This window comes from Podarcis cretensis, assembly GCF_951804945.1.
Source record: "Podarcis cretensis genome assembly, chromosome: 9".
Lineage (NCBI taxonomy): Eukaryota > Metazoa > Chordata > Lepidosauria > Squamata > Lacertidae > Podarcis > Podarcis cretensis.
This window is the reverse complement of record NC_137178.1, coordinates 41,182,786-41,198,609: the sequence shown is the minus strand read 5'-3', so window position 1 is coordinate 41,198,609 and position 15,824 is coordinate 41,182,786. Positions and strand designations below refer to the sequence as shown.

General features: G+C 38.5%; 1 protein-coding gene across 2 annotated transcripts in view; it reads right to left on the bottom strand.

The window, feature by feature from the left end:
* Positions 1 to 1,207: 1,207 nt before the first annotated feature.
* ARFIP1 (ARF interacting protein 1) overlaps positions 1,208 to 15,824 on the bottom strand; it is a 34,450-nt gene continuing 19,833 nt past the window's right edge. For both annotated transcript variants that reach the window (XM_079990473.1, XM_079990474.1), the window contains 5 exons: positions 14,054 to 14,166; positions 11,430 to 11,651; positions 9,866 to 10,023; positions 7,189 to 7,363; positions 1,208 to 2,617 (listed from right to left, as the gene is read on the bottom strand). In XM_079990473.1, coding sequence (XP_079846599.1) covers positions 2,459 to 2,617; positions 7,189 to 7,363; positions 9,866 to 10,023; positions 11,430 to 11,651; positions 14,054 to 14,166 — 827 coding nt within the window. In that variant the 3' untranslated portion in view covers positions 1,208 to 2,458. The remainder of the gene's footprint in view (positions 2,618 to 7,188; positions 7,364 to 9,865; positions 10,024 to 11,429; positions 11,652 to 14,053; positions 14,167 to 15,824) is intronic.

The window sequence follows — 15,824 nt, the reverse complement described above, 5'->3', positions numbered from 1 at the left end:
GTAGATTGCATAATACAAAGTACCCCATTCAATTTACACCTATTTGTGTATGTAGATTATTTTGCAAAAGATTTTATGATTTTCCTTGTGTGATGATTTCAAATTCTTCAGTGCAGAATTTGAAATTCTTTGATAAATATTTCATGACCTGTACCTCCAGACAATTTCTCAAACTGATATAAAGAAATTCACCATGTCACACCGCGCCATAAGAAGTGAGAAATGCAAATAGAGAAGGAAAACGACAGTGACAAGTAAAAACAGAACTCTAGGAACAAACTCAGGGTTTCTGTGAAGTCAGTTATTATCAAACTGAGCACAAAAGATGTGAACTTGGCCAATAGTTGCTTTGTGAAAATGCCAGATAAATTTTAAAGGAGGAAGTTTGAAAGCTCAAGGCAGCACCCAGCCTCCGTTTAGCCGTTTTACTGCATGGAGGTGTCACACGTGAAGTTGAAACTTATGAAGGATTCCAACAGCACAGCCTAGGGCTGGAGGAAAGTATAAAATGATATATGGGGCTAGGTACTTAAAAAAGAAAGAACTGTCATAGGAAAGACTGAAGAATTAGGGGGAGACAACTAAATCTACCCAGCTGACACACAAGTTTTGCTATGCTTGCTATATTGTCATCTTGAGAGTTAGCCATTTCACATTACCAGAGCTGTGGCCATGAGGATGTAAGCAGGGAAGAGACAGTTTAGAAAGTTTTTGTTTATATGTCAAGCAAATTTCTAGCCAACTAGTACAAAAGCCAGGATGATTGTTAACTTAGCTGTCAACATTTAAAAACATTATAATACATGAAAACACATGAATACCAGTTCTATTCAGAGGATTTGTGGTTTTTTGGTACCACAGACTCACCTTGTCTACCCTGATAGGTTTTTGTCACATCTCCAACGTTCCAGCTGTAAGTCCACACAAGACAAAGCAACAGAACATGCTGTTTGAAGGAATGTGAACAAAGGGGGTGAAGAAGAGTACATTTCTGCTATAGCCCTGCTTCCTCAAGAACATTTGCTTCCCTTCCTAGCAGTGGAGGAAAAAAGTCATTGGAGGGGAAAAGTTCCAGTCAGAAAGGCAGCTAATCATATCTTGTTTGTAGGGCTATGGCTAATAAAAGTATCCCCAAGGCTTAGCTGGAAGAAAAAGAAGGTTTGTGCAAATGTTAATCCACAAATCCCATGAAATAAAGGAAACAGACTGCAGCAAACACCTTTAGTATGAAAACAAAGTTAACAATGGAGGCACATTCTGAGGAATGGTAACTTGGTAAAGTTATTGCAAGAGAAAAAATCCAATTGCAAAAAGTCATTGAACAGACAAGAATGTAATAAGGAATGATTTAAAATGTACTTGATACACACATTACATTAAGACTTAAACTAAACCATTTAAAGAAGCAACTGAATCATTTCAACATATAATACATAATTGTACAATCCATATAAACTGTGTTAAGTTATTTTTACTTCATTTATATAAACACAAAAAGCAGTGGATAATGTGCAATTGAGGATGCTCCATAACAGTGAATTTTAAAAGGCTATAAGAGAACAGAAATGTATGTTTAATAAAGGTTACACTATTGAGAAAAGAAACAATCAGTCATATTAGTCATGTGACATGGTCTGCCGTTCAACAGAAGCACACACAACTCAGACTGGCCTCAGACTGTCTCTTTAAAAAGTCATCAATCCAAAGAGGGTTTCTTACAGATTATGTACACTGGGTACAAAGTGTGTTGCAAAAGGCACTTCTGAATTTAAGGCAAGTAAAGGTATTTTTTTTAATAGACATTTAAATATTAAAGAAGTAGGGCTATGGTCTGCTTCTCCAACAGTTCCATCTTTACAATGCTAAAATGTGTTTTCAAAGCTTCAGACCAAAAGGGCAATTCTATATTTAGTGTTTCTGAACCACAAAATTGAATGATCCAACATTTTTTTAAAAAGCTATTTGCTGCAATTCCACGTATCAGCCAGCCACTGATATTTTGTGGATGTTGCTTGAAGGCCTTCCTTATATTATTACTCTGTAAAACATTTATTCTTTTAACACATTTACATGAAAAAAGAATCTTTAGAGAAGCTTAATACATTTATATAAAATATCTGATGTTGATACAAACCATGAGCATCTCCCTTTGAAAAAATTCTCATCTAGCCACCACAATTACCGGAGATCACGAACATCTTTGTCAGTGCAAATCTATATTTCCCTACTACAGAAAACCATCCACCCTCAAATACAAAAAAGATCTGTTTCTGAAATGGCAAGTTACATTTGGTTACATCCATCCACCCTCCCAAACTATTATAGTAATTATTATCAAGGGGGAAATTAAAGCTGCTTGTGCAAGTATCATTACAAACAGTCCTCCTTATACAAATTCATTGATTCTCATTAGGTGTACAATATTCTTGGTTGATCAAGAGATCTTCATGCTGTGGTCCTACTGCTGATCTTCAAGCCAGGATGGAGCATCTACTCCAGGCGTTTTCAATTTGATATGGAATAGTTTAAGAGTCTGTTCAAGCTGTTTTTGATTCCCCGCAAAGTATGCTGCAATGGCATTGTGGAACAGAACAAGCTGATTGTGCAATACTTTCACCTGTGGACAAGGATAAAGTTAAAGATGAAAAGGCATGTAATTGAATATCGAAGATGATCAGAGGTTAACCCCAAGCTGTTCCAGTTTTAAGAACAAACAAATAGTTTTCCAACATTCTTCACAGTTAAAAAGCTGTGCAGATGTGGAATCAGTAGCTGTTGATATGAGAGGAAAACAAGAGTGCAGTGTATGGAGGCAAAGAGAGTACCCAAAAATTTTGGAGCTTCAGAGTTAAAAAATCCTAAATTCAGCACACCCTGGATTATGTCAAGCACACCCTGGATTATGTCAAGTATCTTCCAACAAGCTACCATCATCAGGAGGTAGGCCAAACATTCTACATCTGCAGACATTCTTCAAAATGACAACAGCACAAAGCACATAATTCAAACGATGCTACATATAGATGAGTGGTTTTTAATTATAAATAACAAAAAAGGGGAATGGACTGCCACTTTCTTCACAGGACATTGCTGAAAAACACTTCAGCCAATATTCCAATCTAAGTGTCCAGGAGGGACAATGGACACCATTCAGGTGAAAACAGTAAGAATGAATTCCTATCAGATATGTCCAGAAGAGCAGAACAAATGCTGCAGATGACTGAATGGATGGAAACCCCTGAAGGAGACTAGTAAAATAAAAGTTGTGGACTCATATAAGAGAGGCGTCTGCTTCATCTTTTCACATACATACTCAATTTTGATCCGTGGATATTCTTAAAATTTAGCAGTACTATCATCCTTTTCTGTTATTATTTCACCTCGGCAAAATTGACCTTTGTTTCCTCCAGAACTACCTCCCTCCCTCCCTCTCTCCCCACACATCTTCTAGCTTAGGACAAAAACTTCCATGAATCTGATCCACAACTTATGCCATAATAAATTTGTTAGTTTTTGAAGTGTTACAAGTCTTTTTTTAGTTTTGCTACAACAGATAAACATGACTATCCCTCCAGAACAGGCATAGGCAAACTCGACCCTCCAGATGTTTTGGGACTACAACTCCCATCATCCCTAGCTAACATCAGGGATGATGGAAGTTGTAGTCCCAAACATCTGGTGGAACGAGTTTGCCTATGCCTGCTCCAGAACGTCTGGAAATATGCTACATCAAAACAAAATAAAAAAATTCCTTCCAGTAGCACCTTAAAGACCAACTAAGTTAGTTCTTGGTATGAGCTTTCGTGTGCATGCACACTTCTTCAGATACCTGAAGAAGTATCTGAAGAAGTGTGCATGCACACGAAAGCTCATACCAAGAACTAACTTAGCTGGTCTTTAAGGTGCTACTGGAAGGAATTTTTTAATTTTGTTTTGACTATGGCAGACCAACACGGCTACCTATCTGTAACTGGAACTATGCTACATCAGTTAACTGTAGCAGTTACCATTTGGGCTCCCTGAGGCAACTTTTGCTACAAGGCAAACAAACGATCTATTTGAACGCTAAATGCACATCTATAAAACTAGCTTGTGTTCAAAATGTTCAGAACTGTTGAGAATGTATGGGACAGAGCACATTTTTATGAATGTTGCTATAACTGTAGCTTTATCTTTTACTAATGCCATCATTAGAAGACAGCAAAGGCTTTTAAATGCATTTTTGAATTATTGAAGTAACCTCAAACTAAAAGATCTGTGTGCCATGCCACATATAGTTATTTAAGATGACAGATCTTCTGGAAGTTCCATTGTCCTGAAGTTTTAACACTTTACATTTATTTCTTGGAGACGCAGGTGCTTTAAAGGAGTGTATGGTATAGAACTCAACAACTTAAGGGAGAAAATTATAGGTCTCATGGCTCCCACACACCCTTCTAAGATCAACGCAGTGCAAAAACAGGATATTGCAAAACAATTATGTTCCCTCAAATCTTCCCATGAAGAAGTGGATTTCACTACAATCCAGAGGCCTGCAAAATTATTTTCAGGCAATTATTTATATTCCTATATTCCTCTATCTTTCAGTATCAAATATTTAAAGGCTTCTTCTTAGCCACAACTTTGAATCATTAGCTTTGAATCTCAAATAGCAGGTATGTCCCTGAGGAAAGCTGGGAGAAGGCTAAAATCCTGTTCCCTGAAATCTAGCTTTCTGTATGCTGTTACTGCTGATCAAATGATTGGCACCAACAGTGAGCATTCCTTGCCAAGGAACGACCAGAAGGACTTTAAGGCTACATTTCTACCAACCCCACATGATGTCAGGTGTGGTACAGGAGGGCGTAGCTTGGGGAAAACAGCCATAATGGGATCCATGCCAGGTCAAACTATGCCCACAGGCTGGAGATTCTCCATGCATGCTCTACAGCAGAAGAAATTTTAGATCTTTTTCTTGTATGTATGGAAGAGAAGGAAGAGGGGACTGCTATGTCCAAAACTAATCCACCGACATAAGTAGTGCTTCATGGTTACAAATAGACAAAAGCAAGAAGAGTGATTTCCAAGAGAAAATGACCCCCCCTTAATTTGGGTGCCATAAATTCCTGACTTTTGCCTGCATGTGGCTCAAAACCAAGGGGAACTGACCAGAATTTGCTGTTCCCCACAGTGAATAAATACTATATGAGGCACTTATGGAAGCACTAGTGTGCAAACAGAAGCATGCTGATCCTAGCAGGACCTTCCATCACTGCCACAGATTGCGTCATTGCAAAACTATTTACACCAGATGTGGATGACATTTCAGAATATTCTGCTACTCAAAATGTGCAGAGTTCTATACAAGAGTGGATATTGTTGGTTACATTTAATAAGGTGCAATCTGTGCAAACATAGACTAGGCTAGAATAACAGGTAGTGCTACTAACTGTCAAAAGAGTTTTTGACATCTTACAGACACTTATCACTGCACATTGTCAGTACAGCTTTTTATTTTTTGTGAAGAGAGCAAAGATATCAATTTATCTTAACATTTGAATGGCTGCCAAACCTCCTTCCCCTTAGGGTGTCTATAGCTAATGAAGTCATTGTGCCAGAATTCAAAGACAATCAACATAAGAATTATTGACCCTCAAATTACTATCCTTAGCAAATTTCTGAAAATGATGCAAAGGAGAAACCTGCAGCATTTCAAGTAAACTGACTATCTGACAAATATTACAGAACTACATTCACTCCATAGGATGAAGTCTCCACCTTCCCCTCCTTTCAACCCACCCACATCAGTCACAGCTTGCACACAGCTTCTGCCACTCATTTCCCTGTAAGGAGCCAACACAACAGGTATAAATATGGAACTGTCTTAGAAGTGTGTGTGTGTGTGTGTGTGTGTGTGTGTGTGTGTATATATATATATATATATATATATATATATATATACTTTCAATACCTTCAATGTGGTAGGTACCAGACTGCTGCTTAACATGGTGCAAATAGAACTATTAACCAGTCGGATAGTGGCTCATTATAGAGTTGTCCTACTGCTTCAATCTAGCACTTTTAATCAGTGGGCTATTACACATGAAACAATCTTTTGGGACGTTTGCCTTTGCCCAACGCAGCTACTTGTCAAATAGAGAATTTAAAAAAGTGTCGGCCCCTTTTTGTATAAAGTTCATTGTACTCCAATTCTGACAGCAATCGACACTACTTATATGTTAACAAGAATAGCTATAGCTGTTACATTCCACATATTTAGCCAAAATGACATATTTGGTCAGGAAACAGAGGTCTACTAATGGTAGTACTGCAACTGGAACTCAGTGATATTGGCCAGCAAACACTGACCAACCACCCAAAATTACAGAGTTTGGTTTCCAAGTATACCCTAATGTCAGAAAGAGAAACATTCAGTTCATGTTCTGAGCTTTTCTCCAAAAACTGAATCAAGTAAGCATACAACGTTAGGCGACATCTCAAGCTTCAGATAAATAAATGAATTTGCAATCTAATTAGGAACTCAAAACAAAAGCAGTTCTAGGAAGGGAAGAGTGCTGGCAAAACTTATGCTTGCCAGACAATAAAACATTTTAATTTCATCAAATATGACAACTATTTCAGAACTGAGGGGGGCTAATATCACCTCTAGAAGGTGTGTCTGTGTCACACTTTCCCTTGCAGTAAAGCAGGACTGTTAATAGTTGTGGCTGCTCATTACATACTTCTGCTAGATTATCGATCAGTGGCAGTGGTTGAAACTTGTGTCCATGTCACTGTAGCGCAGCAGCCAAAATTACCAGCAGGGTTAGTGTTCCACTCCTCCCTTTACAGTGGTGAACTTTTATAATCAGTTGAGCCCTGATTTTATCTGTCTTCAAGGGCTCCAAGGGTCCTCATGAATAGTCAGGTACATTATCAACCCCTTGTTGTCAATATGGCACTGAAATAATTTTAAGGTGTCCTGCTACGCACAAACAAGAAAAACAAAAAAGGAGTTAAGAATAGAAAAAGAATGCTTTAATGCTCTTACTCAAATCTATTCTAGTACTTACCTGCCAGAAGTTTAAATAGTTTAGAAAAGAGACAGAAATAATAAAATTCAATAGACTGTGTGATCTAATATACAGTTGATAATGCAAAGCTGAATTTCAAGTATATAGCAAATTAGGAAGTAATGCAGTTCCTTACCTTGTTTTCCTCCAAAAACTTCAATTTAACTGATACATCATTGCGCATTTTGTCATATTTCTCCTTATGTATTTGGAATAGTTGTTGCGACTGCTCAATTTTTGGCAATGTGTTTGCATCTCGTGGGCCAAGATTCAGCTCCTCTAGATCTGTGCGATAAGCATCATATTCAATCCTGAAAAGAAGAAAGAATTAAAATGACCTGTGCATATTTGCATGGAGTAATAGAAACACATATAATTCCACCCTCCCCCCCCCCCCCGTTTTAAAGGCTTACATATCACCCCTGTCCACCCAAGTAACCCAGGTATCAGTTCTTGCAATCAGAAAAAGGGAACAAAGGCTCCCATTTGGGAATATGATATGGATCAAAGTAATCACAGAGTGATAACCAGTAAGTCTGTCTGCTTACTTAACAGTAATCTATTGCTTTTCTCACACTACCCTGGGTCTCACCAATACATGTAACAGAAGTTTTCAAAAGATTACAAATGTATGATAATATGGGGGAAGCTAAAATCTTTTATTTTGTCATCTGGAGCCTCTTACAAATAGTTCCACTTTCTGTGCCTGGTAGGGATTGGTTATAAATGAACAGGGGAGATCAGATAGCATTCATATTGCAGGTTTCAACAATAATGCTCATGGGAGCATGCAGGGTATTTTGCAATACTGTAAGCTACAGAACATGGGTGGCAAACTTTTTTTGGCTTGATGAGCCAGATCTTTATCTGACCAAACCACATGGGCCAGCTTTGATAGTACAAACCATCTGTCAATCACCTGACTTCATTATGATTGCAGATGACTGGCAGGTGGGCTGTCCCACCCATGAAAATCCATTGCACAGCACTTCCTAAGCACTCCACAGCCAGTTGGTTGTTGGGCACTTGGGAACCACAGTACGTGGGGCTTTGCTGCTCCTATAGCACCAAGCAGCCGGCCTTGAAACTGTTGCTAAAATGCAAAGAACAAGCTTCATTTTAACAGCGTTTCAATGCAAACCTTTGGTGCTGTATGAGCAAGGTGCACCCAACAAGTGGCAGGAGTGCACCTTTCTCCAGCAGAGGAAAAATTGATAGCACACTTTAAGCTCCTAATTATTACTTTGTAGGCATGTTGATACCTGCTCAAATGGCGGGTGTGGTTTAGGGAAAATAGCTCAGCGGGCCAAATAGAGAGGTCTAGGAGGCCAACTTTGGCCTGTGGGCTACAGGTTTCCCACCCTTGCTTTAGAATATTTTTTTAGCAATAATGCATGGCATTTCCACCCTTGACTGATCTCCACCCTTCCCCTCATCAATGAGACTGTAGCACTCTATGAGGGAGATACTGACTTTAAAGACTTTGCGACTGGATGCCCCAGGATTCCTTTTGTTGGAGCAGAACTGCAGAGGAAGTGTGGAACCAGCTGTTGCTAATGACTGCCATCCACCCAGAGAGCTACAGAACCAGCAAGGCTGAGCCCCTCCTTCAGGTTTTGCCTTTTGGAGTGCCTCTTGCATGGGTTTAATTGTCTGAGGGCCCTCTTTGGTGACAGAAAGGAGTACCAGGGAGGGGTGTGTGCAGTTCAACGCATCTTTGGATGAGACAGAGCAATCTGGGTGAGAGCCAGATTGCTATCAGGAACAGCGAATCTCTGAGTGACGGATGGGTGGCAATGTGCAGTGTCATTTATGTGGTTCTGTCAGATAATGGTTTCATTGTCTCCTGGTGCTTCTGCAGTACATTTTTGTTGAGTGGAAGGAGTGACGGGTGATGGCGGTTGTGATTGAGTGGGAGAGTGATTGTGTGTACTGGTGGATGTGTGCAGTACTGAATGAGTAGGTGATGTATGATTTGTATAAATACAGGCAGAATGTGTGTGTGGTGTGTGATGTGTACGTGTTAATGGGGTAAGTGTTTCATTTTGTGAATCAGAATGTGCCTTGGCAAGAGGGAGGCTGGACTCTATAAAGATGTCTCAAAATCTGTAGCTTTGCTGTGTTTTTTTTTTTAAAAAAATGTTTTATGGCAGTGAATTATATGGTAATTTCTCAGTATTCGTTGTATTGCATTGCATTGCATTGCATTGTAATTGTTATTTTGTAAACTGTGTAGAGACTGTCTTCAGTACTGAGTGGTATATATTAAATGAGTAAGATAAAAATAAAGTCATTTTACAAGCAAGTACTGGAAACTATGGCACAGCCAGATCTTTCTCTGAAATGTTCCCCACATCAACTCACACCCTCAAATAGATTAATTTCGAAGATGAACAGCAGCTTGCTTCTTCAGCAGTGGAAAAGGACCAGTAAGAAAAGCTATGAAAAAAGCTGTAGCTACATAATATGGTTTCCTAACATGCTTATAAATTTGTTTTTGGGATGCAGACCAAGAACTGGTGCATCAGTTGGGTAGTTTTCACCTGCCCTCCACATCCCTGTTTCCTTTTATGTCATGCCTTAAGCCCAAGGGCAGGGACTGCTTTGTTTGCTATTGATCTCATGTAAGCTGATCAGGGAGGGCTTTCTATCTAAACAGCAGGGTAAAAATGTCTCAGACAGTATATTTGAATTTGTTTCTGTGGACAGTATGTCTTAATGAGATCTAAACTCAAGATTCAACGAACAACTAGACTATGTGTTAAAACTACATACTTCAGGAAGACATCAGATAATATTGTATAATCCATTACCTGGCACTTTCATATTGTTTCACGGTTATTAATGTGTCCTCAATAGTTTTGTTCACCAAAGTGTTCACACTAGCAATAAAAAAGTTAATTGCCCCAAGCAGAGTTTCACCGTTTTTAGCAAGAAGTTTCTGAGTATCTGCATTGTATCCAAATTCCTCCTGTTAAGAGATTAGAAATATAACAGTGTTTTTGAATGCGTAACTTTCCATTATTATTCAACGCCAAATTATTGACACTATTCATAGCAATCAAGAGACTTCAAAGCTTTAAAATAGCCTGTGTTAACTTACTGATTAGCTTCTCTCACAAAATTGAATTCTCCATTTGTAAGAACTTTATTCTATATGCCACAAGTCTATAATCATTTTAAAAGTGGAATGAATGGCTTTTCTATGGGTAAAAATTGTGGTGTCCTGTTTGTACATAACACTACGATAATTTTATTAATCCATGGCTTAGCTAATACGTGCAAATCATACCCAGTGGTTTAATTATGGTTCATTTACTATTATTATTATTTACTTCCAGCAAATCATCATCTGAAGCCATGGTTTATTTTTAGCTTATGAACTTGATTTGTTTTAACTATGGCTTAGTGTTATGCACAAACACTCAAGCATTCTTGGCTAGTTGGGCTACTGCATCCCAAATGCTCACCAAACTACAAAGGCACAAGGCAAAACCAGCCGGAACACAAAGCAAGTTTTGGAGAAACTGTTGTTTGATCATCTGTGGAATAACTCACGGTTTGTATAAGAAACCATGGCTTAACATTACGCACAAATAGGTACAGCTTCTGCCCTAAATTAGCTTATTGCAAAATTTGAAACAAATGTGCAGAGATTAGCTAGAGTAGGCATGGGGAACCTCCGGCCTATGTGCCAGATTTGGTCTGCCAGGCCTGCCCACTTGGCTTGTGAAGCCATTTCCCAAAACCATTCCCACATGCCTCACAACTGGTGTCATGTGATGTTAGGTGTGGGGCAGGTGGAGACATGGTTGGATCAGCTGCTTACACAGCCAACCCCTAGGGAATGCAGGACCAAAATATCTGCACATAGGCTCTTGTCTGGCAAGTTTAATCCTGTGGGGCTCAAGTGCATGAGCTAGGTTCCCCCCCACCCCCACCCCAGGAACTAGCTTGCATATTTGAACCCTGCAGAAATCCGGATGCATGAGGAGTTGAACCCTGCTGGGGATTTCAATGTGAACTCCCTTCCTGGTCAGGGATACTTTTGCTCCATTTTAGCTGCAATTTCAGTTGTCCATCCCCTTTCTTTTCTCTAGGCAGGGAGATGGTGTCAACTGAAATAGCTGTAACATCAGGTGATCTGACAGGTGGGCAGGGCCCATGAAGCCAATCCTGATAAGTCAAAAAGACTCCCCCACCCCACTGAGCTAGAAAGCTAGTGATTAACATGCAAGGCAACAATTCATGCTGTTCTCTTTTTTTAAATTATGCTATCTGTTATCAGGCAATTGTACTAAAAAATAGATTAAACAAATGGAGGCATTTCCAACTTTCCTTAACTTTCCTATTTTTCTATTGCAATTAAATGCTTACATGGAGTTCTAATGATTTCAAACTCAAGTCTGCAAATGTATCTCCCAGCTGTCTTTGGGTATTCACCATCTGGAAAAGCTGTGTGGACAATGTTTGTGCCAATTTCAGGACATTCTCGTACTTCTTTTTGTTATCCCTCAGTATTTCTATTTGAGCTTCCAATTCCAGATCTACTGTTCGTGAGCCTCGACCCAGCTTCTCAGAGATAATCTGGCGAGTACACTGCAAAGTTTGCAAAACAAAGTATAAAATTACCATTTTCTTACAATCAGGCAGTATAAATATTTTGCTAAATAAATAAAATACACCTAAAAAGCTTTCTTCACAATTTGTAGCCTGTTTAGGACTCCAAAAATTGTATTAAAATACTAAGTGCACCACACTAGTGATTCAAATGTTGATCTAGAACTCTAAAAAGTAGATCTGTGATCCCTGTAGTATGTATTCCACTCACTTAACTCTGTGAAAAGCCAATTAGAGCAAGCTAGTACAATTCATACTGGTTCTGTATGCGAAAAAAGAACAAGTGTATTTTTCAGATTAAAGGGTAAAAGTGTCATTTTGGGTTACTGCTGCTATGTTGCCATTCGAGACTGAAAAAGCTCATTAAAAAGATTTCAATTCATCCTGAAAAAGAGAGAGCAGATTTTAGTATTAGTCAATCTTCTGTGTGGGCTTAAGTAAGAATGCTGTAACAGACAAAGAAACTTACCAATATTCTAATAGTAAACCAAGCACAGGGCCACAATGAAATGTGAAGAAAGAAACCACTGCATTTTTTTAAAGTTGCAGGAACTTTAATGAGGAATACTGTCCTCAGCAACTGATGAGGCAGCCAAATGGTGAACAGATAAACAGAAAGCATGATCAAGAGCAAATGCAGGGGCAAGTTTTGAAACAATCATAATTCTTAAAATTTTCCATCAACAAAAAAGATCAAACATGAAAGCACAGAATGATTTGGGATGCACATAATAGACTCTGGGAGCAGGGAGCCAATTCACTACCCTGCTTAAAATTACCAAGTTCCATATGGACCACTTCACACACAATACAATTTCCTGATTCCACACTGAAAGAAATTCTAACTTGCAATAGGTATACATGTAAATGGAAAAAAACAATGTGGAAGTCATGGATCACGGATATAGCCAGTTAGCCACTCCCATGTTGAAAGTGGCATTTATATACTGTAACTGCTGTGAATCAGAAAATGAGGGAGGGAATCTAAGCATGTGAGCCTGAACTTTGTTGAAATAATGCATGCAGATCAGCCTTAACATGCTATATCAACATGCAGAAGTAGATGCACAAAGCTGAGGGCAAGGTAACAGTCAGCCCATGGACACATTTTGTCACTCATTTATAAATGAGCTCATCTATGAATAGGTATAAACAGGCACATTAAGTTTCTCCATGTGAGGTGCACATACATATGGGAAAGATGTAATGTGTCTTTGAACTAGCTATTTGAGGAAGAAATCCATTAATGGTTACTTATACTACATTTTCCTAAGCTGAAAAAGTTTGGCATCCTAGCGTATCCTTGGTGCCTAAAGTCGGAAACTATGGTGATGTCGCCAGGTTCTACGGATCTTCTTTGATGTGAGATTTTTTGGAGTAATGAGTGAGCTTGTTTGGGCCATGGGTGAGAGCCAGGCGACTGAGAGGTGCTCAGGGAAGAAATGTGTCAGAAGAAGGAATTTATAGCAGTCTTTATTTATTAGTAAGCTATATGAATGGTTTCCCTGGTATTTTTGTAACGTTTGTTGCGGCTGTTTTAGTTTACTGTACACTGCTAAGATATATTTTTGTATATTAAGTGGTAGACAAATGGTGTAAATAAATAAAATATCCTTCCCAGGTTTGGAAGAATACTTCCCGCTGCCTTTAGTATAATTATGCTAGTAAGAAAAAACATAACTCAGAAGCAAAAATATAGTTTGTTTTCTATTTTAAGTACATATATAGTTGTGGCAGTATAAGCAGTCTTCATAGGTGGGGCAGAGTCTTGTCCTAGTAAACAAATGCATATTCCAGATTAAAGGTGTGAATATTAATTTCACTGGGAAGCTGCTGCAAAATGACATAATAAATTATACACCCTAAGCACAAAACAGCACCATTAAAACACACACTGCCCCTTCTTTTGCAATCTAAAATCTACTGACTACATAATGAGCAGCACACATAACAATGAAATTCGAGATCTTATTGTGTTTAAATCTTACACACGTGTTGCATTTCTTTCCAATTTCAGCAGTTCTATTAGGAGATGACCAATTCAAATAACTTCAAAGCAATTACTTAATAGCCCACTTTATTAAGAAGTTCACACAGTACTCAAAATAATCTTGAAGAAGTAAATTTTAGAAAAACAAATTAGGTTCCTTATTACATGTCACTGTTCCAAAAGCCTCTCTTCATCCCAAGGGGTCACTGTAGCAGAAGGAGATTAAATTTTCAAAATGCACGTCAGTCTCTTAAGACTTCTAGTTCTGGTAAAACGCCAAATCCTTTTACATGTGAAGTATTGGAAACAGTGCTTCCTCTTAGCCAACAGGCCAAGAGAGAATGCTTGGCTTGCATCTGTGGGATCTAAACTGCAACTATGAAATACAAACCTTGTAAGTATTTAGGCTCCATCTTCTTACAAGCTCCAGCTTTTCCATGGCTGGGTTCTTCGCCTCCTCTGCTAGCACAACTGGTCCACTTTTCTGCTGCATTCTTAGATTGCCTGTTTAGAAACCAGATGTAAATAGGCATGCTGAAGTGTGCCACTTAAACAGAAGGCTACAAAGTAAAGCATTTCCCGCTTCATTCTGAAGTGAATAGCACACTAATCTCTGTGTTAATATTATGGTGAACCTTAAAGAACAAGATTGCTTGGGTATTTGGATTTAAGTTACAATAGCCAGTAATTTGGAGATCTTAATTAAGAAGCTTTAAAATACTTTTATGAACAGGATATTAGAAAATGCTACAAAGCAGAATCAATTAATTACTGAATTTGCCAGCTGTTGCATTGTTCACAGTATGAACTGATGTCCAAGTACACTGATGAATTAACAATTCTCTCAGCATGTGGAAAATATGCAGAATCTTTTATTTTCACTAAAGGCATATGTTGCAGTAAAACTTATGAAGACTGGTTCTTTTAAATATCTGCATAGCAGTTATGGTTACAAGCCTACACACATTTAATTGGAAGCCAGTCTGCTGAACTCTATGGGACTTGTTTCAGAGTTGAGAGGAACAAGATCAAGTCACAAGAGGACATCTACATGACATAGTAACTCTGCCATCTCACTTTTAAAAAGATATGCAGAGAGAATTAACTTCCCTATAACTAATATACAAATAGATAAATAAATAGCTCTGACAGTTAAATACCTGTACAGCATGCTTGAGTGCTGCTCACTGTTGTCAAGGGAAGAGGCAATCTTCCTTCCAACCCCATCTTACTTCTATAGCACCCCATTACTCAAGAAGGCTTCAAATTTTTTAAAGCAGATGTCTTTCCAGTATGTCCACCACGTGAGCTGTGGTAAACCTAGTATGTGCCTACCATGTGTTTGCATGTGATGCATCACCCCTTTCAGATGTTTTGATGCTCAGAAGACATGTGTGAAGAATCACACAGTGCTTCTAAAGTGACTCTAGTGATGACTACAAATACACTGCAAGGTAGAGGAGAGAAAGCAGCCACATTACAGTTTTGTCAACCAGAGGGCTTTTTCAGCGCACCATATTCCAAATCAGAATTATTATCCCAAATTCATGCAATGATTCAGTTAGGCATCTCAATAATTTTGAAATGATTTTTTACCATGACCTTCAAAATCAAGAGAGCAGTGGAACCCAGCCATAAGTAGAAGTTAGTAAAAGAATTGCAAGCAAGGCTGTGAATTTTAAAATGTTACCATCAGCACTCTACATTTAGTGGTATTGAACTGCAGATAGGGAGTGAATAAAGTCTGCTCTTTTTACAAACACCCACCAGAAACAAGCACAGAATTGTTGGAAAACATTCCAAATTGCAACATATGCCTCACCTATACCAGTTTTATGATATGTTCCTTCATAGCAATACTCATAGCTAACTAAAAAAAAATGTGTGGCATTGCAGCTTGCTAGTACAAAGATGAACTGTCAGGATGGTGTTGACTCCCACAGATGATGTTATTTTAGTATACAGGATAGAGCATGTTGAGAAGAAGCACACCAGCTCCTGCAATTCTAAAAGCTGCAACCTGAGATGTTTGCTATGTGAAAGCTAACAATCCAGTAGGAACATGTTTGGGCTATGACCTAAACATTAACAACCAATAGCAACTTTAGGAAGGTATCAATTCATTTGATTTCTACAAATGATCCAGCAGAGCCACAAGCAAG